The sequence below is a fragment of the Crinia signifera genome, chromosome 1, assembly GCF_055691185.1.
Source record: "Crinia signifera chromosome 1, ASM5569118v1, whole genome shotgun sequence".
Lineage (NCBI taxonomy): Eukaryota > Metazoa > Chordata > Amphibia > Anura > Myobatrachidae > Crinia > Crinia signifera.
In genome coordinates this window covers 199,868,905-199,893,904 of record NC_139217.1, presented here as the reverse complement: position 1 = coordinate 199,893,904, position 25,000 = coordinate 199,868,905, and the positions used below count along the sequence as shown (strand labels likewise).

The 25,000-nt window shown below is 42.2% G+C and overlaps 1 protein-coding gene across 1 annotated transcript in view; it reads right to left on the bottom strand.

Annotated features, from left to right (window-relative positions):
• The window catches only part of MTHFD2L (methylenetetrahydrofolate dehydrogenase (NADP+ dependent) 2 like), a 125,718-nt gene that overhangs the window by 10,791 nt on the left and 89,927 nt on the right, over window positions 1-25,000 (bottom strand). Inside the window, exons 7-8 of the mRNA XM_083158057.1 lie at window positions 19,306-19,398; window positions 2,910-3,035 (exon numbers count right to left, since the gene is read on the bottom strand). Coding sequence (XP_083014183.1) covers window positions 2,910-3,035; window positions 19,306-19,398 — 219 coding nt within the window. The remainder of the gene's footprint in view (window positions 1-2,909; window positions 3,036-19,305; window positions 19,399-25,000) is intronic.

Below are 25,000 nucleotides of genomic sequence, written 5' to 3'. Positions count from 1 at the left end.
ATACTCAAACACTCAGTAACCATCTTTGTCCGCATACCCATCTCCATCGTTGGCCACAAGCCTCTAGTAGTACATTGATCAAGTGCTTACTACTTTTATTAAAGCTGTAATGTGTATTGAACTGTGGCGCTCTTTACCTGTACTCTATTTTTTTTATTTATTCAATGTAATGCTAAGTTTTCTCTCCCTGTACTGTTCCTTTATACGGCGCTGCAAGAGACTTGTGGCGCCCTAGAAATAAAATAATAATTATAACTGAATTTACCACAGGTGGACTCCAATTAAGCTGTAGGAACTTCTCAAAGATGATCAGTGGAAACAGGATGCACCTGAGCTCAATTTTGAGCTTCATGCAAAGGCTGCAAATTTCTTATTTTTAAGTTTTAATACATTTGTGTGAAATATCCCAAAAACTTTTTTCATGTTGTTATTGGGTTATTGTGAAGCACTGTGCAGTATATTATTTTTAATGGAACGGCTATCAAACATTAATAAGTATGACTATGCAGCTAAAATAGAATTTTTAGTCCAATCAAATCAAGGAGGTCTATATAAGAGCCCTCAGCACATAGAACCCTGTTCCTTCACACCAAGAGGACTCATACAGTGGTGGAACTATTACAGGTGGCAGGAGTTAAAGGTAGATGTTCTTGTCCAAAGGGGGGTCGGTCCACTATCTTATTTGGTTCTGTAAACCCTCTTTCCCATATAATCTACCCTTCAGTCCTATCTGTTCGGTCAATGACCATCACCACTCCTCTACCCTGGTCACTGCATATTAATCCAAAATTTTGCCCATGCTGCCCCTTTCACTGGAACATAACAAGAAAAGGAAGACTCAGGGAGAGAAGAACTAAGCCTTGGCGAGTGATAAAGTAGAAAGATAAAGTACCAGCCAATCAGCTCCTAAGTGCCATGTTGCAGGCTGTGTTTTAAAAGTGATATTTAGGAGCTCATGTCTCTCTGCTTTACCTCTCTCAAAGGCTTAGTACATCTGCCCCTAAATCACCCCTGATCACAATGAAATACCACTTCTGTATATTATATATGTTGGCATAGTGTGCTTTACCCACACAGTTAGGATCCGCGCTGGAGTTATGCTTCAATCAGTAGGCACACACCAGGAAGCTCTTTGTGATATAACTTGTTATGTAATGAAACTGGAATCGATCATAATACAAACTGATAGTCAGAACAAGACCACTGTATAAGAGCAGCCATTAGTACATGCTCCATCTCTCCTTCATGTCACATTCACATCTCCTTCACACACACACACACACACACACACACACACACACACACACACAAACAAGTGCAATATACATCACAGACATTGAAACACATAAACACATACTGTTCCTCATGTTATTGTATATCAAGTCTCAGTCTGTTGTAATATCTCAACAATAAATACACAGGGCCAGCATTGGAAATGTTGGGACCTGGCATACTAATAGCCCTAGGGCCCACCCGTAACCTTCAACTAAACCAAATGATGTGGATAACCAGAGTGGTTGCCAGCACATTCAGTATTTTACATTACAAAGGGATGCATTTATCATCGCGGCGGACAGGATGTCGGCAGCTGCAATAGATGACGCCAGCATTCTGATTACCACCAGGAGAGCTGTCCTTGGATGATATTGGTGAGGATGCTGGCATTAGAATACGGAATGCCGGTATCCCAAATGTACCTATAAGTATGCAGGGAGTGGTAACATGAGGCCTAGGGTTAGGCTGTTAGGGGGGAGCGGTTAGGGTTAGGCTGCTAAATGGGAGGGTTATAATTACACTGCAAGGCTGACTGGGGGTGGTTAGGTTTAGACGGCATAGTATTGTATTCGGCTGCAGGGAGGGAAGGTTATTGTTAGGCTGCAGGGCTGGCTGGAGGGTTAGGTTTAGGTGGCATAGTCCAGGAGTTAGTGTTAGGCACTAGCGGCAGGGACGTGCAGTCAGGGGAGGCAGGGGAGGCAGAGCCTCCCCTGTCACAATGATGAAAATAATAAAAAGAAGATATTTATATATCTTCTTTTACTATTTTCATCATTTCTACCTCTCCGGCTGCCTCCCACTGCTGCATGTGAGAGTGGGAGGCAGCGGGAGAGGTGCCTCCCGCTGTTCACATTAAAACACCGGGCAGCGGGGGGCGGGTAGGGGTGGGCAAGGGGCAGGGCGCAGCAATGGGCTGTAAAAGCCCATTGAAAATGAATGGGGAAGCGGCACTTATACTGATGCCGCAATGACAGCGGCACCAGTATAAACGCACGCCCCCAGATGTGATTGGGCCAGCAGATCCAGTGCTGGATCCGCTGTCCAATCACACATGCAGCAGCGCAGGCAGCGGGGAGTTCGGCCGGCGCCTGCAGGGAGAAAGCAGAAGATGTCACTCACCCGCCGAGAGGACTGGCCGCCGCCACCGCCGAGGACAGGTGAGTCTGCCGGGTGGTGGGAGGGGAGGGGGGGTCGCAAATACCGGCGGCCGCTGCATATGTAGCACCGCCGGGGGGGGGGTGCTGGTGAGGTCAGTGCCTCCCCAGGCAATGACCTCACCGCACGTCACTGACTAGCGGGCAGGATTAGGCAGGATGGGATTCCTTTCCTCTGGATACCAGCATTGGTATTATGACCACCGGCATTCCCACCACCGGTAATCCATATGTATCCCCTCCGAAACATTTTGTTCCCCCCCTGTCATCGGGCCTGTATATACAGTATACATGCTATATATATCCCAATAGAATAATATATAAAACTAAACTACTACATTTACAGCGCTGCGGAATATGTATGCACTATATAAAAAACTTTTAATAAATAATAAAAATAAGGTACTACCATCAATTAAAGTGTGAATACAGACTGGTGAGCATAGAATAATAAAGTAAAATATTCTAGAACTTGATTACCTTCAAAATCCACATCTCCAACTAGCATTGTTTTTCCAGTAACTGGATCTTCTATGTGGTTAATGCCAACATCAATTATAGCAGCCCCTTCTTTAATCATGTCTGCTGTGATCAGCTTTGGAATACCTAAAATAAAAATCAGAGATGTTTATTCAGGGACACACATGAAATACAACACAGAGCAAAATTCATAAACAAAAGGATAAATGGCAGTGTATAAACTACACCTGAATAATGCAATTACCAGAATGTAATGCAAATGCAATTCTGGCTGATTGCGAACAGAATAATAATGCAACGATTCTGAGTTTTAATCATCTCTTCAATTGCAGGGCCCCAAGCTTGCAAGAGCTGTCATAATCACTATCATCAGCAATTACAGGAAATCCATCTGAGCCATACTGTACTTGCCAACATTTCAATTCTCCTCTCTGGCAGAGGCCCGGAAAGAGAAGCAGGTGGGTAGTAATAGGGGCCAGAGCCAGATTACGGGTGGAGCGGCAAGATCGGTCATTGCTGGGCCCCCACTCACAGGGAGCCCCCACACAGGGTAATCTGAACCTATAATTGGGACAGCAGCTGCTGACCTTAGCATGTTGACATTTTTCATGCCGACCTAATGTTTGTAGACCTAATGACCACATCCCTCAGTAGTGTTCCTTTATGTAAGACACATACCTAAAATAGATAATAAATGTATCCCAAAGGTAAACAAGGGCATTATCAGCAGGACAAATCCCTCGTGGCTGAACAAAAATGTAAGGGAAGCAATAAACAATAAGAAGAGAGCATTTAAAGTATACAAGGCTAAAGGGGACGGGGGGGACATTCATAAAGTACAAAGAACTTAATTAAATTTGTTCAAATTTTTCAAACAGCTAATAGCCATGGAAAACGAAACAAATCCCAAAAAAGTTTTTCAAATACATAAATAGCAAATTAATGAACATAGGCAAATTAATGAACGCTAACAGAAATAGCATTACTGAAAACAAGGAAAAAGCAGAATTGTTAAATACATTTTTCTCATCTGTCTTTACTAGGGAGGAGCAGTCAGTAGAATCTACAGGCACCATAAAAGGGATGATCCTGCTAGAAATAAACATAAAATTCACCTCAGGGGAGATCCTCAAGAGGCTCTGCAAAGTCAAAACAAATAAATCATGAGGTCAGCATATTCCGTTCGCTTTACAATTGGAAACAACAGTGATTAAACAAACTGGGTAGATACAAACCGACATGGAGGTAGGAGGGCCCTGCTCGTAAGCTTACAATCTATAGGGATAATAGGAGGGATACATAAGGATAGAATTTCATAGCATGGCAGCCCCATCAGATTCAAAAACAGTCCTGATGGGATGCAATTAGATAGAATGCTACTGGAGGTTGTGTGGGGGTCCTGAGTATGATAAAGGTGAGTTTTCAGGGAACGCCTGAAATTTTGAAGGCAAGAGGAGAGTCTTAAGGTGGCCATACATCTACAGATCGATTGTCAGATTGGGCTGGTTGGAACAAAAACCTGGTTATATCTGAAAGACCGTTTGTGGCAGTATTCCAGCATTTCAAAGCAAATGGTCAACTGTCATTTGCTCTCATCCATTAACAGGATTTTGTTCCAACCAGCCCAATCTGACAGTCGATCTGTAGATGTATGGCCAGCTTAAGTGTGCGTGGAAGGGCATTCCATAAGGTGGGAGCTGTCCGACAAAAATCCTGCAAGTGTAAGTGGAAACGAGTAATGAGTGTGGATGAGAGACGCAGATATTGTGCAGAGTGGAGAGGTCAGGTGGGGATATATTTTGAGATAAGCAAAGAGATATAAGTCAGTGTAGTCAGAGTGATGGCTTTGTATGTAAGTAGAAGTATTTTATATTGAATGTGGTAATATACAGGCAACCAATGGAGGGACTGGCAGAGAAGATCAGCAGACAATCAACATCTAGCCAGGAAGATCAGCCTTGCAGCTGCATTCAAAATGGATTGTAGTGGTGATAGTTTTTTCTTAGGAAGACTGGTAAGGAGGCCATTGCAATAGTCAATGATTGATAGAATGAGTGCATGGATTGGAGTTTGTAAGGTACGGACAAATTTGCATATGTTTTTTAGATGCATGTAACTAGAGGCGTAACTACCACCTTCTGGGCCCCATAGCAAAATCTTGGTATGGGCCCCCCCATTATCACTACAATGACCAGTCAAAGAGGGTGTCGGGGAGAGAGAGGGGTGGTTAGGGAGAGAGAGAAAGAGGAGTGAAAGAGAGAGACGGTGTCAGAGATATAGGGGGAGGAGAAAAGAGAAATGGAAGGCTGTGAGTAGGAGTGGAGAGACAGAAATATGAGAGGTTAATCCCCATCCCCATCCCCTGTCACTTAAACATAATTGCACTTCTGCAGTTTACCTTCAGCATTGAGGAAAGGTCTCCTTGTGGGTGCTGGGTCTTTCAGCCACTGCAGACAGTCCCAGCTGGCAGCAGCATGGGTCCTCCTGAGTACTGACTCCTGCGTGATTCACGCCGGGGCTGGTCACTAGATAGTGACGTCGAGCCCCGGCAGCAATAGAGGAGGGAGGGGGGCTGGAACAGCCGGACGATGCATACAGCATCAGAGAGGTCAGGGTGGGGAGAGGAAAGGAGAAGGGAGGGGGACTGGAACAGCCGGATGGCTCATATACAGCAGCATCAGAGAGGTCAGAGTGGGGAGAGGGGAGGGGGACTGGAGCAGCCGGATGGCACATACAGCTACAGCAGCGTCAGAGTGGGGAGAGGGGAGGGGGACTTGATCACCACTTGTTCTGTTCTCCCTTCAGTCACAGTGCCGCACTGCTGCCCTGTACGGGACAAATAGAATGAAAGGGTGCAGGGGGTGCCTGCAGAGCCCTCGGGCCCCCCAAAGGCCCGGGCCCCATAGCAATTGCACCCCCTGCACCCTCCATAGTTCCACCACTGCATGTAACACAATTTAGAGACAGATTGAATGTGAGGAATGAAGGACAGTTCAGAGTCGAGGATGACACCTAGGCAGCGAGCTTGTGGCGTAGGATTAATTGTTGTGTTCTCAACAGTGATAGAGATATCAGGTTGGTAACTACTCTTAGCTGGTGGGAATATAATTAATTCTGTTTTGGAAATGTTGAGTTTGAGGTGGTGAGATGACATCCAAGATAAAATGGCAGAAAGAAATTCAGAGACACGGAGCAATACTGATGGTGTCAATTCCGGGGAGGATAGATAGATTTGAGTATCATCAGTGTACAGGTGATACTGAAATACAAAAGAGTTGATTAGTTTCCCAAGAGAGGAGGTATAGATTGAGAAAAGCAGAGGACCTAAGACTGAGCCTTGTGGTACTTCAACGGACAGAGATAGTGAGGAGGAGGTTGAATCAGAGAAGCGAACACTGAAAGAGCGATTAGATAAGTAGGAAGAAAACCAAGAAAGGCCTGTGTTCTGAAGACCTAGGGATTGTAGTGTTTGTATGAGAAGAGAGTGGTCGACAGTATCAAAGGCAGCTGAGAGATCTAGAAGAATAAGAAGTGAGAAATGGCCTTTAGATTTAGCAGTGTAGGAAAGTCTCTCAAGTAGCTTGGAGAGGCATGGGAGCTGTGAGATATGACCGTAGTTAGAGAGACAGTTTGGATTAGAATTGTGTTTTTTTAGAATGGGAGTAATAAGTGCATGCTTGAACAGAGAAGGAAAGATACCAGTAGAGAGAGAAAGGTTACAGATTTTAGTTAAGCTTGGAATAAGCACAGGAGACAGAGCTTTACTTTATAGTTGTTGCATTAGTATTAGATGAGATCCACCCCAGGGTTCTCATGGAATTAAGGGAGGAAGCAGCAAAGCCTCTGCATTATATATTTTTTAAATATCTTTTTTCATTTGGTATAGTACCTAAGGACTGGAGAATTGTGGAAGTTGTACTGATATTTAAAAAAGGAAAAAGAGATGACCCAGCACGGTCAGCAAAAGACATGCAGCTGCTCCAGCGGTGATGTTTAATCTTATCACCCTTCCTTCACTGAGCTGACGATGCTTGCTGGCACTACCCCCTCTCCTACTCCCTCTGTCAGCAGAGGAAAAAAGTGGCGATCAGCTGTTATTCTTCAAAGAAGAAAAAAAAAACAGAAATGATTGAAATGCCTAACTCCCCCCCGATCCATATTCTGTCTACCGAATTGGTTACCAAACTTTTTTGAATCACAGTATAAGAATTTTATCCACAGAAACCCTAGGCCAATAGTTTATAATTGATTGAGAGATTAAAAAAAATTTTTTATATAGATTTGCATGTAATCCTAGTTCTAGTTGTGGTAAGGGCAGGATTTGCTAAATATTTGATGACTAGGTGACACAAGGTTTTGCCTAACACATTGACCATAAATAATTTGTATTGTTTCTGGACCACCAATCCAGAGCTGTTTGTTTCTTAGAATTTACATTGTCTAGGTTGAGCCCAAAAGCTTGGCGTAAGTAAAAGGTCATGAAAATGGCCAACACATGAAAAGATTGAAATTAGTATTTGAGATGTAAAATTTATCTTGAAGCAAATTGACCCCCAATTAGTGTGCAGCTATCGCTCACAATGCTTCAGGCTCGTTAATGTTTTCAATCTTACTTCACATAGTATGGGGAAATTTTTTTGTGAAAAACGCATGTTGACCATATGTGCCTTCGACCATTATCATGCCAATTTATTGAACCTGTTAACCTAATGCATTCCGACCAATAGTGGTTAACTTATTTACTGTTGACCTAATAATTATCAACCGAAAGTTTGGATATACCCAGGGCACACCTGCAAATTCCCAGAGGCACCCAGTTTGGGAACCAATGGTCTAACATGAGAATCAAAAATCTGTTGAGATTCCATTACTCTTTTTGTCGTATTAGGACAAAATTACATTTACAGTGACATTTTTATTACTGAAATGAAATTTGTTTTGAAATAAGTAAAATTCATGCAATCAATATTAAGTATGTACAATTGGTAACAATATATTGCCTATATTCAAACATCTGTAAAAACAATTAAGAAATAAAGGAGTCATAGTTAAATTTTAAAGTTTATTTCTTAATTGTTTTTACAGATGGTTGAATATAGGCAATATATTGTTACCAATTGTACATACTTAATATTTATTGCATGAATTTTACTTATTTCAAAACATAGATTGCTACTACTACTGTACATGTGCGTGATGTAGTACCTAAGCCTTGGAAAGTGATAGAATGGAGAGTGATAAACCAACACTCAATCATCTCCTATCCATCTTTTTTCCCAACCCAGCATGTAACATGGCAGTTAGGAGCTGATTGCCTTTTTTATCACTCTATATTTTATCACTTTTTAAGCTTAGTACAGTATAGTACAGTACATCTGGCCCATGTGAGTTGGCTGAAGAAATAGGCTGTTATCTTAGATGAACATTATCGGGCTATCCCTTTATAGCTTATTTTTATCAGCTGTAAATTACCCATTTTCAGGCAATATCACTTGGAATCCCAGATAAGATCCCGATCCTATGTGTTATTGCAGCTCTGATGGCGGTTTTTCGCAGGTTGCGCTTCAGTTACCTGAGGTATTATCCCTTATAAGTGCCAGTTATTGGGGCTAATTGAATAGCCCCCAGACAAAGTATTAGGCTGCTGGAGGGGTAGTTTTGGGTTTAAAATGCATACGGATATCCATTGGGATTCTGAGCGTCAGGATAATGATAGCATCCGGTTAGATTTTTGTTTTAATATGCATACTACACTGTATACTGTATACTAGTGTGTGAATTTAATTTCACCAAGTTTTTAAAAATTTTCTCTTTAGAAATGATTTGTTCATTAATATTTTATAATCAATCATGCACCTTACATGAGTAACCTTTTTTGTTTCTATGCCGTTAATGTAAATAAAGTTTCAGAAGTTAGTAACTTCCCTAGCAAATACTGTATTGTATATAAGCGGAGAAAACCAAAATGCAATATAAAGTACTGTAAATACAGGTTTGGGTGGCTTCTATCATTGGAAGTAAGATATTCTTACAATACTGTATGGGCAAGCACATGCACGTTATCCACACCTCTTTGGGACACATCCTAATTTGGTTTATACATATCTTAGAACATGTCTTTTCGGATTTGAATAGCTAGACATCGGTTTCCGGTTTGGAAATGATTATTGCTCAATCTTGCCCTGGCATATCTAGACGCTCTCTGTTGTGCTTAATCACACATTTACTCGGATTACTAAAGTAAATTATCTAATAAACAAATACAATTAGTTAGATTATAATACTTTATTCACAGAAATAGGAGGGCACAAAATTAGCAATAATGAATATTTGCATATGGGTTGCTGTAAAGTATTTACTTTATACAGGACAGCCATCCGGGGAGGAGGAAGACTGTGGGGACTCCAGTCCGGGGCCCAGACAGAAAGGGGCTCAAGACTGGAGTTTATAAAGTATAATTTGTTATAAACAAAGTTCACATTTCACTTGAAGCAATGTAGAACTTGTGTAGTGCGTCCAGTACTGCAGAGACAGGTCTCATCAAAGTGTTCGAGAAAGATCAGCATAAGAATCAGCTTTATTGGCCAGATATACTTGCGTATACTAGGAATTAGATTTGGAATGCTGTGCAACAGCCGGTTAGGTAACAGTACAGATATACATACACATACAGGTATACGCTAGATGTGCCCTGGGGATTGTAGACATAGGGAACATATTATTTGCTGGGTAGCACAGCGCCTAGGCAGCCATAAGCAGCGCCACTGGTTGCTGCAACAGCAAGGCAGGCAACAATACAAGCAGAGACAGTACAGTTATCACACAAGGAACATGTACTTGGCAAGCTGCATGCCTGCCTGGCTGTTGCGCCACTGGTCGCCGTAACAGTCAGGCAGGCAAGAATACAAGCAGATGCAATACAAGCAGAGACAGTACAGTTATCAAACAGAGAACATATACCTGCCGAGCTGCACAACACCTAGGCAGCCACTGGTCGTTGCAACTGCCAGGTAGGTAACAATAAGCAGAGACAGTACAGTTATCACACATGGAACCTGTACAGAAAAATAGATATATATATAAAATATCGGGAACATATTTGGCTGAGCTGCAACGCTCTTAGGCAGCCATCTTAATTAAAGTTACTTCCAGTTCAGCAGCAGGACCGACATGGGTCGACATGGGTTTTTTCACTGTTTTTTGAGCCGACATGTGTTGACAGGTGGTATTTCATGCCCTACCATCCACTAGGACGTGGTGGGAGAATAAAATAGTGTGCCAAGCACAGCGAGGCACTGTGCCTGAAGCATAGTGAGCGAAGCATAGTGAGCGAAGCATAGTGAGCGAAGCATAGTGAGCGAAGCGAGGCGCTGCAGTTGATTTCCAACTGTGTCCATGTCAACTGTGTCGACATTGGGGTAAAAAAAACTGTGAAAAAACTGTCGACCTAACCCATGTCCACCTAACACATGTCGACCTAAACCCATGTCGACCGTGTCCCATGTCGACCTTTACCCATGTTGACCTAGAACCCTGTCGACCTTCCCACCTGTCAACCCAACAGTGTCGATCTTATGACTGTCGACCTAACTATGGTCGATAAAATGATCAACACCCGTCATTTTGAATGATTAACGATATATGACCCATATCAGTAGAAAGTAATCTGTACCCTTATGGGCCTTGCTGGGTACACACCAAAACTATTTGGGCACAATCCCATCAATCTGGATCCAATTCAGACCAATTGGATGCAAATTGGTTGCAGATTGGGTCAAAATCGTTTGGTTGGATCCGAACTGGATCCGATTCCGATCCTACCTGCTGCAGGTAGGATCTGTATAAGATCCATTTATCTGAATACAGATGGGATCGGATTGGGATCAGATCGTATGCAAATTGTATGCAAATCATATGCAAATTGTATGCAAATCAGATTGCACGATTTGCATACGATTTGCATCCAATCCAAATAGTTTTAGTGTGTACCCAGCATAAGGGTAATTGATGGTGATATGGATAGTAAGTTTAGCAAATGTTGAAAAAAACATGAAAACTGCCAAAAAAATGTGTTTACCGTCCATGTATCAACCATAGTCACATCGACCTTTTTGGACCTTGTCAACCTTTTGTACCTGTCAACTTTTTGACTGTTGATCTATCATCCGCCATCCATTATGTAGACTACAGTAACCAGTGCATATAAATAACAACGATAAATATATATATATATATATATATATATTTCAGTACACTGTCTTTCTAAGCCTTAAACGTAGGTACGATGGAGACATTATGAATTGTAGTACCAAACCTGGGCGCAATTATAAGATACAATTAAAATAAATTCATTACATAGCTCATAGGTAATGCTGCTCCCAATGAGTATACTGAAATACTCAATTATTGACAAACATAAGTATTGAATTATATATTAATTCAAAAGAATGCAATGGTTGAAATTTAAACTTAGACATTTAATCAAAAAAGTCACATATTATCTATGTAAATACAAATATCATTCAACATTTAATTAATAAAACAGATATTCTACAGCCGATAATCAATTAAATACTTCTTTGACTGAATAATAAAATGTTTTACGATAGATAACATTTTATCTTTCAGAAGTATTTTAAAAAGTAGAAAGTAGAAATAAGAGTGTACAGCACAATCTATTTCTACTATCTCAGAATAAGGGTTATACTGCACAATGCAAGATTGCCCTTTCCCTATGCTGTCCCTCCCTCCCTGTTAGCCAATGCCTGCACCCTGCCAGCTACTGATATCAAGTCAATATCGTCGGCCGCCGAATTGGCCCATGTGTACACATCATTAGTCCACAATCAAGTCAGCGTTCAATTCTGTGCAGCAGCTACAAGGGATTATGGCCCTTATTCAGATCTGATTGCTGTACAAATTTGTTCTCGAAATGGGCAAAATCATTTGCACTGCAGGTGGGGCAGATGTAAGAGAGAGTTAAATTTGGGTGGGGTGTGTTGAAACTGAAATCTAAATTGCAGTGTAAAAATAATACAGCCAGAATTTAACCTGCACAGAAACAAAATAACTCACACAAATCTAACTCTCGAGGGTGCAGGGGGTGCAGTTGCTATGGGGCCCGGGCCTTTGGGGGGCCCGAGGCTCCAGCAGTCTGTCCCTGCACCTTTTTGATTTTTTTCCTACACTTTTTTTATATACTGTGGTGCGGACGGTGGATGCGCCGCTGTCCTGTGTCTCCCTTCCACAGTGGAGACCAGGTGCGCATGAGAACAGCAAGCTGAGCTGCTGGCAGGACCTCCAGCACAAAGGAGAGCCGGGGCACAGTAGAGCCGTGTGGCATCCGGAAAAGACGGAGCTGCATGTGCCTGTAGCAGGAGACGCTGCACAACGTAGAGTCAGGGCTGTCTGTGCCTCTGACAGGAGACGCTCTGCTAGGAAAAGCTGGAGAGGCACATTGGAGAGCAGTGGATACCTGTGCCTCTGTCAGGAAACTGCGCAGTGCGCACGAGAGAGACTGAGCTGAAAATGTACAAAAGAAGTGCTGCTGAACATGGAGACCCGGCGCTGATGTCCGGTGAGAGGGAAAGAGGGGGTTGGGGTGGGAGGGATGGATGGATGGACCTGTTGAGAGGGGGGGAATATTTATTTCTCCCCACTACTTTTTCTCTCTCAACTTTCTAACCCCCTCTCCATCTCTTTCATTCCCTGTCTCTTCCTTACACCCCCTATCACTCCCTGTATCTCCCCCTTCCTCTCCATTACACTCCCAGTCTCTCCCCCTTTCTCTCTCCCCTTCTCCATCACTATCTTTCCCCGACACTCGCTCTAACTCTCTCTCGCCTTACACCCTCTCACTCCGTCTCTCCTTTACACACTCTTTCTCACTCGTGATAATGGTGGGGAGCCCCTTCCAAAATTTTGCTATGGGGCCCACAACGTTCTAGTTACGCCCCTGTCTCTCTGCGCATGTTACATCTGCCCCACCTGCAGTGCACTTGATTTTGCCCATTTTGAGAACAAAATTGTACTGTGATCAGATCTGAATAAGGGCCTACGTTTATGCTAATTATTAGTTCCATGTGATACATCATAAATTAAATTATTTGAATTTCCTCTTGAAACATGAAGTAATTGGAAAAACCTACTTATATCTGGCACAAGTGGAAGAATATATGAAAACAAATTTGGTTTCACTAGACAACCCATATATCAAGTTTATCTGACTTACGGCTTGGGCAGATCCTGGGAACATGTTTCCAACAGCATTTACAGAACTCTGTGAACTAAAACCTTGTTCCAGTAAATTAATTTATAGGAAGTGCCTTACCTATTGAACATGAATGTTAAACATGATTATAAGATTACATTTCTAATATATTATAATTAAACAGATGTTTAACAATTGTCTACCAAGGGGCATGTGTAATAGCGTCCGAGTTCGTCAGAAGGGCGGGATGCCAGGCAAATTCGGACATTATTTTTCAAGTGGTAATTAAATGATTGTCACTTTAAAAAAAAAAGTCAGAGATCGGCTGGAATCCTACACCTCCTGAGAACCCAGATGCTATTATATAAATATGCCTCAAATTGTGCATAAAAATATATAAATTATACACAAAAAATGTTGTTCTTAGAGCCTAATTCAGCATGGATTGCTATTTAGAGAATTTGCAATCCATCTAATTATCAAACAACTGGACGTACATATTGCTTGTATTACACATGCGCAAATTGATTCCAGGAAGCCAGCATTTAGGGGCATAAACATGCCATTTTCTGGTTGTATTTGTCAAAATGCAGACGTGCCAAGGCATCAGCGATGACCACTTCCAGCCAGATATTTGTGAAAGCCTTAAGCTGGGCATACACTGAGGCAACCTCTCCACTTGGAGAAGTTGTCCGCTATCTCATCAGACTTGCTGTCAATCGCATGCAGTTTTGACACTTTCATACGATTGATCGCCAAAATCACATGAAAAAGACCAAATTGCATGTGAATCGCTCTACTGTATGGGGCCTTTAGACATACTAAACGGAAAGTAGCCGTTGATGTTTCAGGTTTTGCAAATAGACAGGGCCTGCTATACCAGTAGACAGCTGCCAAGGGGCTCCAGAATCTAGCGTGTGCTCCTGAGTCTAATTAAATTAAAGATAACTCTGACAGAGCCACCCTTGTTGAACTTAATGCAAATGTCAGATGGGCTTCAAGATCTTGGGGCACACGTGAGTCTATCATAGAATTAATTTTAATTCTGAGATAGCATCCTTGTTGAACTTAATGCAAACAGCTGGTGTTGTACTTCTAAGATACCACATTCACCTGTGGTTCTGGAAAGGCGGTATTGGTGTGTGGATGGTGATGAAAGCACTAAGCTGATGTTTTTGCTTGGGTTACCAAAAACCTTGTTAATGCTAGAGAATGGTGGTGATGCCAGACAAATTCAGACTTGTAAGTCTGGCTGTTATCTGGAACTCAGACGCTATTACATACAGTAAGCACCAAATTGTGCATAAAATAATATAACATAAAATTATACACAAAAATAAACATAGTGATGCATACTGATTTAGGCCCCTAATTACAATTAAAGGGCCTTATTCTGATCTAAACTCAGTACAAATTTGTTCTTACAATGGGCAAAACCATGTGCACTACAGGTGGGGCAGATGTAACATGTATAGAGAGAGTTAGGTTTGTGTGAGTTATTTTGTTTCTGTGCAGGGTAAATACTGGCTGCATTATTTTTACACTGCAATTTAGATTTCAGTTTCAGCACACCCCACCCAAATTTAATTCTCTTTGCACAGGTTACATCTGCTCCACCTGCAGTGCACATGGTTTTGCCCATTTTAAGAACAAATTTGTACTGAGCTCAGATCAGAATAAGGCCCAAAGTTAGACAACTTTCAGATATGCGAGCAAGGAATTCTGGTCTAAAAGCCAGTATAACTGCCAGAGCTCAGTCCTGACCCTTATGTTGTATATTAAAAAAGACAATGACAATTTAACAAACCAAGTACTTCAGTGACAATGACTGCTACATTTGTAGCTACCAATGGACATAAAGTGGCTAACCAAGTTGCTATTTATCATCACATTTGGAATATGTCATGCTTAGACATAACTAACGTGGACATACAACGACAAGATTTGTGAAGGATCAGTTTGTTTTTTAGCCTTAGTGTTTTTTTATTGGGCACTGATTTTTCTATTTTAAAGGTGAAACCCCTACTATTGTAGGCTCAGAGCATTAAGGTGTTGCATCATCATATGAGGTTACATAAGAAACATATATATAGTGGCAGATGTTGAATTAGTTTAGGAATACCACTCATGTGCATGGAAGGTAAGGGTTATACTGGGTAAGAGAAAAATACATTGTTTCCCTCCAACACGCTGACTGGTTACGTAAGAAGAAGATGCCTGATGTGGTAAAGTGCTGGTGCGTCCTTGGTAAAGTGTCCTGTGCCTTCTTGTAAAGTGCAAAAGTGTCTCTTATTGCACTGATGAAGGTAAAGTGTCCGTGAAGCTTCACTTTACCATCAGGGACCTTGATCCAGGCAAGCCATCTGCGGTGGTGCCGCAGACCTTCCATTTGAAGTATAGCCCACCGCACCCTCTGACTTTGCTGAGATCAAGACCTCCATGCTACATTGTTAAATTGCATGAAATACATGGTATCTAGGTGAAGTCCTCACCAAAGTATAAGTCTTTTATCTATTTTTACTGTACCAATAAATTATTGTTAAATTCAAGTTGTCTGAAACATCTTAATGAAAGGGGTTGCGCCTAGCTCTGGCAACACATCCATTTTTTTCCAATTGTACATTTGAAGGTGGTGTACCTTCTATTGTTGCAAGAGCTGGCTGCACCATCATTTCATTGAATTGCGCTCACCGGAATCACTAAATCTGTCCCCACAATAACTCCCCTCCCTCCTTCACTACAGTAATGGATTTCACCTGGGGGGGGGGGGGCTGCAGCCCATTGTTAAAAACCGCCACTGGAGGCGACAGTCCTATCGTTCTCCTAGTTCTGATTCTTCAAGGGTCTTGGTTGGATCAGATACGGTACATTGTGCCAACACTGCCATTAAACAGGGTTTAAGGCCACGAGTGCAAGATAGAATTAGGAAAGGCTAATGCCCTAACCAGAGACAATAGGAGAGCATTAGTTGCTGTGAGCAAGAAAGGTCGAGCAGCAAGGATAATAATTTGATTAAGGGCATGCTGATTTTTTTCAGCTTGCTACTTGGAGACCAAACCTGATGAATATATATGAATCTGGTACATTACCAGTTTTAGATTCATCATCTGTTCTCTAAGTATAAAGGTTTCACATGGATAAGCTATGATGAGGAATTTCGGTGTAAGCAATGTGGTCGCGAGGTCTATGACTTTGGAAAGAAGAATGTGTAGTTTTAAGTCAAAATTACTCAAATGGCTGGGATGATGCCTGAGGTTTCTGATGTTAAAAGCTGGAATAAACAGGCGGCGTCTAATCCGTTTGGGTATAGATTGGAAGGTCCTAGGGCCGGTCATGGCAAATGTTTTGCCTTTAATAATGGCCAATAGAATCATGGTGCAAAATGTCACTATCGGCATGCCTGCATAAGATGCGGAGACGCTCATGCAATTAAAGATTGCACAAAAGACTATTAGCCAGTGAGAGGCTATCTAAATTCTCAAACTAGCAAAGTCAGAGTCCAGGGGCCTCAGTTGTTGGATAGGGCTCACACCCCGTTTAGGTTAAGGGTCCTCCTGCCTTGGCTGAAGTATTACCCTAGTCTGGACAATGCAGAATTTCTTTGCGCTGGTTTTTCTGAGGGTTTCACTTTACCAATAGCAGGTACAGTTAAACAAGGTTCCGCGTGGGAATTTCCGTCAATAATTAAATAAGGCTTTGTCGGAGGTTACTTTGGGTAGAATGTTGGGTCCTTTTCAGGAAATTCCTATTCCTGACTTGGTTCTCTCTCCAATTGGTGTAGTTTAAAAAAGGTACCTGGAAAATGTAGGCTTATTCAGCACCTTTCTTGCCCTTTAGGAGCATCCATTAATGATGCCATTGGTGATGAGCATTGCCGAGTGGTTTATTTGTCTTTTTTGTTGGCTTTTGATATCATTCGATCCTTTGGTCATGGCACTATGTGCAAGCTGGATGTTGAATCAGCTTTCTGTTTCGTTCCCTTTCACCCGCCAGCCTTTAGGTTCATGGGTTTCAAGCTGGACAACATGACAGATGTCTTCCTATGGCTTGTTTCATTTATCTTGCTTATTTTGAACAGTTCAGTACATTCCTGCAATGGTGTTTGCAGGAGTTTACTGGTGAATGTGGTGTAACCCATTATTTGGATGATTTTCTGTTAATCGGTCCACCTAAATCGGGATGGTGTAAGGAATTATTAATTAATTCCCTTAAGCTGTGGTGCCCATAACAAAAGAAAAGACCGAAGGTCGTTCACTGTCCATGATCTACCTTGGTATTCAGATTGATACCTTATTGGGTCATTGCAGGCTCCCAGATGATGAAGTTAGGCATTTCCATGACAAAATGTTGTTTGTTTTAGCAGCTGGCAAGCTTTACGCTTAAGCAGGCTTAATCTCTTTTGGGCTTGTTTAATTTTGCTTGTCATGTAATACCTATGGGCAGGTTTTTTTTGTAGAGAACTAGAAAGAGCAACTGTGGGTATTTAGAGGAAACATCATTGTATCCATCTATCTCAGGAGATTTGCGGAGATTTGGCCATATGGGATGCTTTTTGCATAAATGTAATGGGGTTTGCCTGTGGCAATCTAGGCCCATTACAAATAATGTTCTGCAATTATTTACTGATGCAGCGGGTGCTTCTTGTTTTGGAGCATATATTTGATGGTAGATGGTGTGCAGTGGCTAGAAGATTGAATACAAGAGTGTTTAGTAGGAAACATGCTTCTTTTAGAAGTGTTTCCGATAATGGTGGCACTTGAGCTGGGTCCAATAATCCTAAAAACCGAGAAGTTATTTTTTGGTGTGATAATCTAGGAATGTTTTTTTTTCCATTAATAGACAGAAATCCACTTTGCTCCTGGTTCTCAGGATTTTATCGCGTATCGTTCTGAAATGCTTGGTTAACAATATTACATTGAACATGTTCCCAGCATGCATAATGACATTGATGATGCCCTGTATCATTTTGAGTGGGATCATTTTAGGAGGCTTGGACCTTCTGCTTGTGCAGTGGATGATATTTGTCCATCTTATGTGTGGCAGGTTATCCAACTGGTGCTTTCAACATTTGCCACATATGTGTCCTCTTGGAACGGGGCAACAGAGGTAAGAGTTTCCATAGGTTGATTCTTGCCTTTGTTTGGCAATTCTATGCCTCTGGGAAATTTTGTGTGTACATTGGATGGGTTCTTGCGGGCATATCATACTTACAACAAATAAGAAAAAGAAACTCGGGTGGGGTGCACTCTAGATCCCCCAAATTGAAACTATCCTGTTAATACATTTGAATTATTTAAAAAAAATAATTGTTTTTTTATCTGCTGTGCCCAATTAGTATGTATTTTTTGTGTTTTATTTAATAAATGTATGGCTTTTTTGTATTTAATTTATATTTTTATATGAATTTTGGTCTTTTAAGATTTTTTGGGGTTTTTATGGGATTTTTTGGGAGTGAGTGTTTATCTAATAGATCTGTAGATCTAAAAGGCTGTGTGAAAAGGATTTTATACAAAAAACCCTACGAATACTTAGATTAATTTAAGCTGATACTGGTATAATAGTTTGGGAAAATAACGTTTGATATAATTCGGTGTTTTGCCGATAATTAATAAATCATAAATAGTTGACCATCATATACCCCAACAAACATATCACCATCGATGTTCTGGGTGTTATCACTTAGTGTCAAGTGATCAGGGTCTACTCATTGGTCAAAAGAATATGTAAAAGTTTGCAAAACATATCAAACAAAGTATTTACACCGTTTCTATATACATATGTACAGTTGAGCGGCTCTCATCTGCACTTATATAGTTCCCTCTTAGAATTGCTGCATATAGCAATCAGGCACTTGTGCCCTATATAGTTGGCAGGTTTTTTGCGTTTTTGCCTCAAGTCAAACTGTGAGACTTTTTTCGTCCCCCCTTTTCTTCACCTCACATTAAACAGTCAAATAAGGTTAGTATAGGTTTCTGAAATTTTTCCCCTTTTGTATATATAATAAAAATACTATTTTTTGCATTCCCCATGCAGGGGGGTCGTACATGCGTGCGACAGGTGGCGTTAAAATGACATGCAAAGCTGTGAATTTCAAATGTCAACCAGAATGACCTCCAATATAGAGATGATAGTTTAATGGAAAAAAAATGTATTTTTGTTAACAATGTAAAAAAGTAAAGCATTTACCTGCTGCCACAATGATTATATCTGCTTTTTTAGTGTGGCTCTTCAATTGATCTTTCGGAGTATATCTGTGTGTGATTGTCACAGTTGCATCACCTTAAAAAAGAATAATTCAGATGTCAACAAAATCATAAACATTCAGCATTTAGCTTTGGTACACAGTATTCCTACAGAGCAGTGGTTCTAAACCAAAAGGACCCTGGAAGTACTCGTTATGATGTTCTGGCTTACGTGAACATTCTGTAAATCTAGAGTGGGGCAACGTGAACATTCTGTAATTCTAGAGTGGGGCATTTAGGTCATAGTTAGACAAATAGGGAAAGTAATGCCCCAGGGATATCTAGCCCTATACATTATAGTAAGACTCAGGTAACACAATTGTGGTAGCCTCTCCCTGTATCATTACAACAGAAAGCACTTGTATTTCTATAGATTGTAATATGTGAGAAAAATATTTCTCTTTCGTCCATCCTGGTGACACAGCCTAAACCTTGGGATGTAGGAGGGTCCGCCGGAGCAAGGCACCTATGCTGACTTCTTTGAGAGAGGCAGGCTCCTCCCTTCTGCATCCCAGGATACTTCAGTTCCTTTTAGGTGCCCACTGGAGTGGGTGCTGTGCTGACAGGCTGCATACTGCAGCCGTTTCTTTTGAATTATTTCTGGATTGAATAGCTAGGAATTTTTTATTTTATTAATATACTAGTAAATGCAGGCTTTATCCAGTGTGTTACTTCTTTTAGAAGTTCTCACACACTGAGAGCACAGCAGAGGCTAACAGAAGCGCATCCTGTCAGCACTCTGTGTGCAGAGGGAAGCAGGCTGCTCCCTCTGCACAGAGCTTATCTCTATAAAAATAGAGGTTTCCTGGGCCCTGGGGGGTCCAGAACCAGCTCCCTGCTTAGGGGGATCTTAGGGGATGGACCCCCCGCGATGGCAGGTGCCATCTTGGATGGGCTTATAAACTGAAATTCCATCCAGGGAGGTGAAGCTTATTACAGGGTGTCCAGCTTTGCTGGACAGCTCCAAGTGATCCCACAGAGAAGGGGAGGCACTGGAGTTAGGAGAAACACTAGGGGGCTCGGCATATGGAAGAAAAGGGTGCCCGTTTTAGCTTCCTCCCCTGCTGCAACAAGGGGGCAGGTGCCATGGCTGGTGCCAAAGTGTCTAAACACTGTTTCTTTAAGAAGGTTCGCCGGGATACAGTGATTTTTCCCTCGTATGAGGGCATGGTTTCCTTGTTAGGTGAAGCATGGAAATGTAATGATAAAAAGCTCATTATGTCAAGGAGGTTTGCTAACATGTACCCAATGCCTGAGGAACATGTAATATTATGGGAAAAAGTCCCTTTGGTGGATGCACCTGTGGCTAGGTTGTCCAAGGCTACGGCACTGCCTGTTCAAGGGGTACGGCCTTTAAAGATCCAATGGACAAAAAGGTGGAAGGTTTCTTTAAGGCAGTGTTTGAAGGGGACGGGTTTACTCTTCGCCCCATTATTGCTTCTGCTTGGGTAGCCAAAGCCATGATTAAATGTGCTGAGGCCTTAGGAAATCAAGTTCAGCCTGATTCAGATGCTTTCACACTGGCTAAGAAACTTAGGTGTGCTGCAGAATATATTTCTGAGGCTGGGGAAGAAGGGGCTAGGATGGCCTCAAAGGTATCAGCCACATCTATTTCTGCTAGAAGAGCTCTGTGGCTAAAAGCTTGGGTGCTGGCCTTTAAGGGAGAGCTTCCTTTTGGATCTGAGCGATACTCCATTATAAAGCAGGCCACAGGAGGGAAGAGAACTTTTCTTACCACTACTTCAAAACATTCTGGATCCCAGTTTGGGGCCTTTAAACCATCCTTTCCTCCCTGTTTTCGGGGGGGGGGGGGGGCTCTAATAGAGGACAGACAGGAAGAGGAATGTTTCCAGCCAATAAGGGCAGGGCCTCCAGGTCTCATTTCGGAGCTTTCGCTAAGAAACATGTGTCCAAAGTGGGGGGTCTGGCCTCAAAGTGCGGGGTCGCCTCCTGCAGTTTCGGGACAAGTGGAAACTTTCCACTTCGGATCCTTGGGTTCTTTCCATTGTTTCCCAGGGTTACAAGATAAATCTCAGCTTCCCCCCCCCCCAAGGATATTTCTCCCTACTCCTTTACCGCAAGAAGCTTGCATGCGCAGGGCTCTATTGGAGGAGGCAACGTCTCTTGTAGAGAAAGGGGTAGTGGTCCCGGTACCTCAGGAGGAACGGAAGAAAGGATTGTATTCAATTATTTTCCTGGTCCCCAAGCCGAACGGGTCATTCAGGCCCATTCTAAATTTAAAATCTTTAAACCTGCATCTATGGGTGGACCATTTTCGCATGGAATCTCTTCGGTCAGTGCTATTAAGCATAGAATCAGGAGAATTTCTTGCGTCAGTAGACATCCAGGATGCTTACTTGCATGTAATTATTTTCAAGGAACATCAGACTCTGCTACTGTTTGGCAATAGGGGAAATGCATTTTCAATTTCAGGCTCTGCCTTTTGGTCTGGCTACAGCACCGAGAGTCTTCATAAAAGTGATGGCGGTCATGGAAGCAGTCCTCCGGTTGAAAGGGATAGTAATTATTCCTTACCTGGATGACATGCTGTTCAAGGCTACAAGAACATCTGACTATTGCAGAGGTACTACAAGAACATCTGACTATTGCGACAATGTTTTTTCAGGATCAGGGTTGGTTGTTGAACCTCCCGAAGTCTCATTTGACACCCACGCAGAGACTGCAGTTTCTGGGGGTGATTTTGGACACACACTTACACCAAATGTTTCTACTGGAATCCAAGGCCATGGACATTCACCACTTGGTACTGTTAAGCCTACAGTCTCCCAATCCGATGGTTTGGCAAGGGGTAAGACTACTTGGCAAGATGGTGGCAACCTTTGAAACGCTGCAGTTTGCATGGATTCACTTGAGTATTTTTCAGTGGAACATTCTCTCAAGTTGGTCAGGGAATTCAAAGACCATGAAGCAAGAGATTTTGTTGCTGTCTCGAGAGACAAGGGAGTCCCTGATCTGGTGGATGGATCTGGAGACTCTGCAGTTGGGGCGCTCCCTTTGCTTGTGGGAGTGGCTGGTTGTTACAACCGATGCCAGTCTCAGGGGCTGGGGGGCGGTTGCCCTTCATCTGAGGTTGCAGGATCTGTGGTCCAGGGAAGAATCCAGACTTCCAATCAACCTCTTGGAACTTTGTGCTATTTAGAACACCCTTCTTCTGGCGGAGGATCTTCTGAAGGGATCACCAGTCCGTATACAGTCGGACAATGCCATGGCTGTGGCGTACTTAAATCATCAAGGCGGGACTCGCAGCAGGATGGCCATGCTAGAGGTCACAAAGATTTTCTGCTGGGCAGAGGTGAACATTCCCGCTCTGTTGGATCTGTTCATTTCAGGGATCCAGAATTTAGAAGCAGATTTTCTCAGCAGGGAGGAGCTGCTGGAGGGAGAGAGTGGAGGCTTCATAAGGAGGTTTTTCAGAAGATAGTGTCTCGCTGGGGGCTCCCAGAGTTAGACCTGATGGTGTCCAGGAAAAAATGTCAAGTTCAAAGGTTCCGTTCTCGGACCAGGGATCCGACCGCTTGGGCAGTGGATGCCATGACAGTCCCATGGCATTTCAACCTTGTCTACATGTTCCCTCCATTTCCCATGATTCCCTGGGTGTTGAAGAGAATCAGATCCCAGAATGTGCAAACCATTCTGATTGCTTCGGACTGGCCCTTCCTCTTCGACAGCACTTACTCAAACAAGGCCCATTTCTACACCTGGACCTAGATCGTCTATATTTGATGGCCTGGCTTATGAAACCTCCATGTTGAGGAAGAAGGGGTTTTCAGAAGTGGTCATCCAGACTAGGCTCAGGGCTCGCAAGTCTGTGTCCGCAGCTAATTACCATTGAGACTGAAAGATCTATATCAGGTGGTGTGAGCATCAGAGAGTGCACACCTCTAGGTTCAAGGTATCAAGGCTGTTGGAATTTCTCCAGGATGGATTCTCAGCAGGACTCAGTCTGCAGTCTTTAAAAGTACAGCTATCAGCTTTATCTATTTTCTTTCAGAAAAGGGTGGCTTTGCTGCCTGAGGTTCAGACCTTTTTTGCAGGGAGTCATGAGGATTAAACCCCCATATAGGCAGCCGGTGGCACCTTGGGATTTGTCTTTGGTTTTGTCTGTATTACGGAAGCCTCCTTTTAAAACATTATGGTTGGCCGACCTTAAATTTGTTTCTTGGAAACTCGCCTTTTTGTTTGCTATTGCTTCGGCTAGGCGTGTTTCGAAGTTAGGGGCCTTATTTTGCAGGTCCCCATTCTTGATTTTTCATAAAGACAGGGCTGTGCTTTGAACAGTTCCTAAGTTTCTAGCTAAGGTACTTTTTACTTTAATCAGGAGATGATACGCGTTTCGTATCCCAAACAACTGGAGACTTTTTCAAGCTGTGAAAAAGTCTCCAGTTGTTTGGGAGACGAAAAGCGTTGCCCCACTTTCGCCAGTGTTAACCGCAGACTTGTGACAGACTTCCGCCCTCACCCTCACCCCCAGAGATCTTTGCCGTCCTTACGTCCGGCTGGACGTCCGCCGCTTCCACCGATGAGCAGTTTGGCGCCCATCACCACACGGGAAGCCGCCGTCAGCGTGCATACCCTCAGCACACGATCTCCAAGCAGCCTACAGAGGTGTTACACCAACCCTCAAACTCAGTGAGTGTTACCATACCCGCAACTCTAAGCGCAAATACGTGACTCCTGCAGCTTGGGCTTAATACTAACTGTGTCTATCTGCTATACTAACACGAAGACGCCAGCCACCTGCTATACATGCCAATACCTGCATGAACTTTTGTGCGTGTCAGCCTACTCGCTAACCAAGGTTTATTTGGCTTACTAACCTACCTGCTGCTATAAGGCTCCTAAACTGTGTGTACTTTTATCGGTATTTTTCTGAGGGGACTATCATCATTTATTGATACCACTTCATCATTCCAGCTGGGACGCCAGCAAATTTTGTCACAGGAAATATACCAAGTCTGCCCTTTTTAACTCAAGTGTTTACTGGTCCAGATTTAAGTGTTTTATTTATGTATATGTGTATTTGTGCTAATTATACTCCAATTCTAGTTTATTACCTACCTTGATCTTTAACATATTATTTGTGTCTTTATAAAAATGTTTTATATTTAATCACAGCGTGTCCTCCTTCATTGTGCTTGGCGTGTTATATATCATACTTACCTTTATTAATTACTGTCCTGATTGACAGCGCAGTGTGTATCCCTTACATACAACAATTGTGTCACCAGTATGGACTCAGAGAAAGGGGTTAGAATGGTAAGTTTTTACAAAAATCCCCTTATATGTACAATTCATTCTTTTCTTGTGTTTTTTTTTTTAAGAATCTTGCTTATAATACATTTATTGGTTTTATATAAACCTGTTATCTAACAGCATTTATAATAATTACAAATGTATTGCTATACATTTGTAATTATATTATTTTCCCAAAGATGTATTTCATGTATAATCAAACCAAATCTCTCACTTATGAAGGGTGAAATATAATAGGGTGAGAGAATCACTCACTTATAAAGGGTGAAATATAATAGCGTGAGAGAATTAGAAAGTGAGAGATTTGGTTTGATTATATATTAAAGCCATCTTTGGGAAAAGAACAGTCTTACCAAAATTTGTTC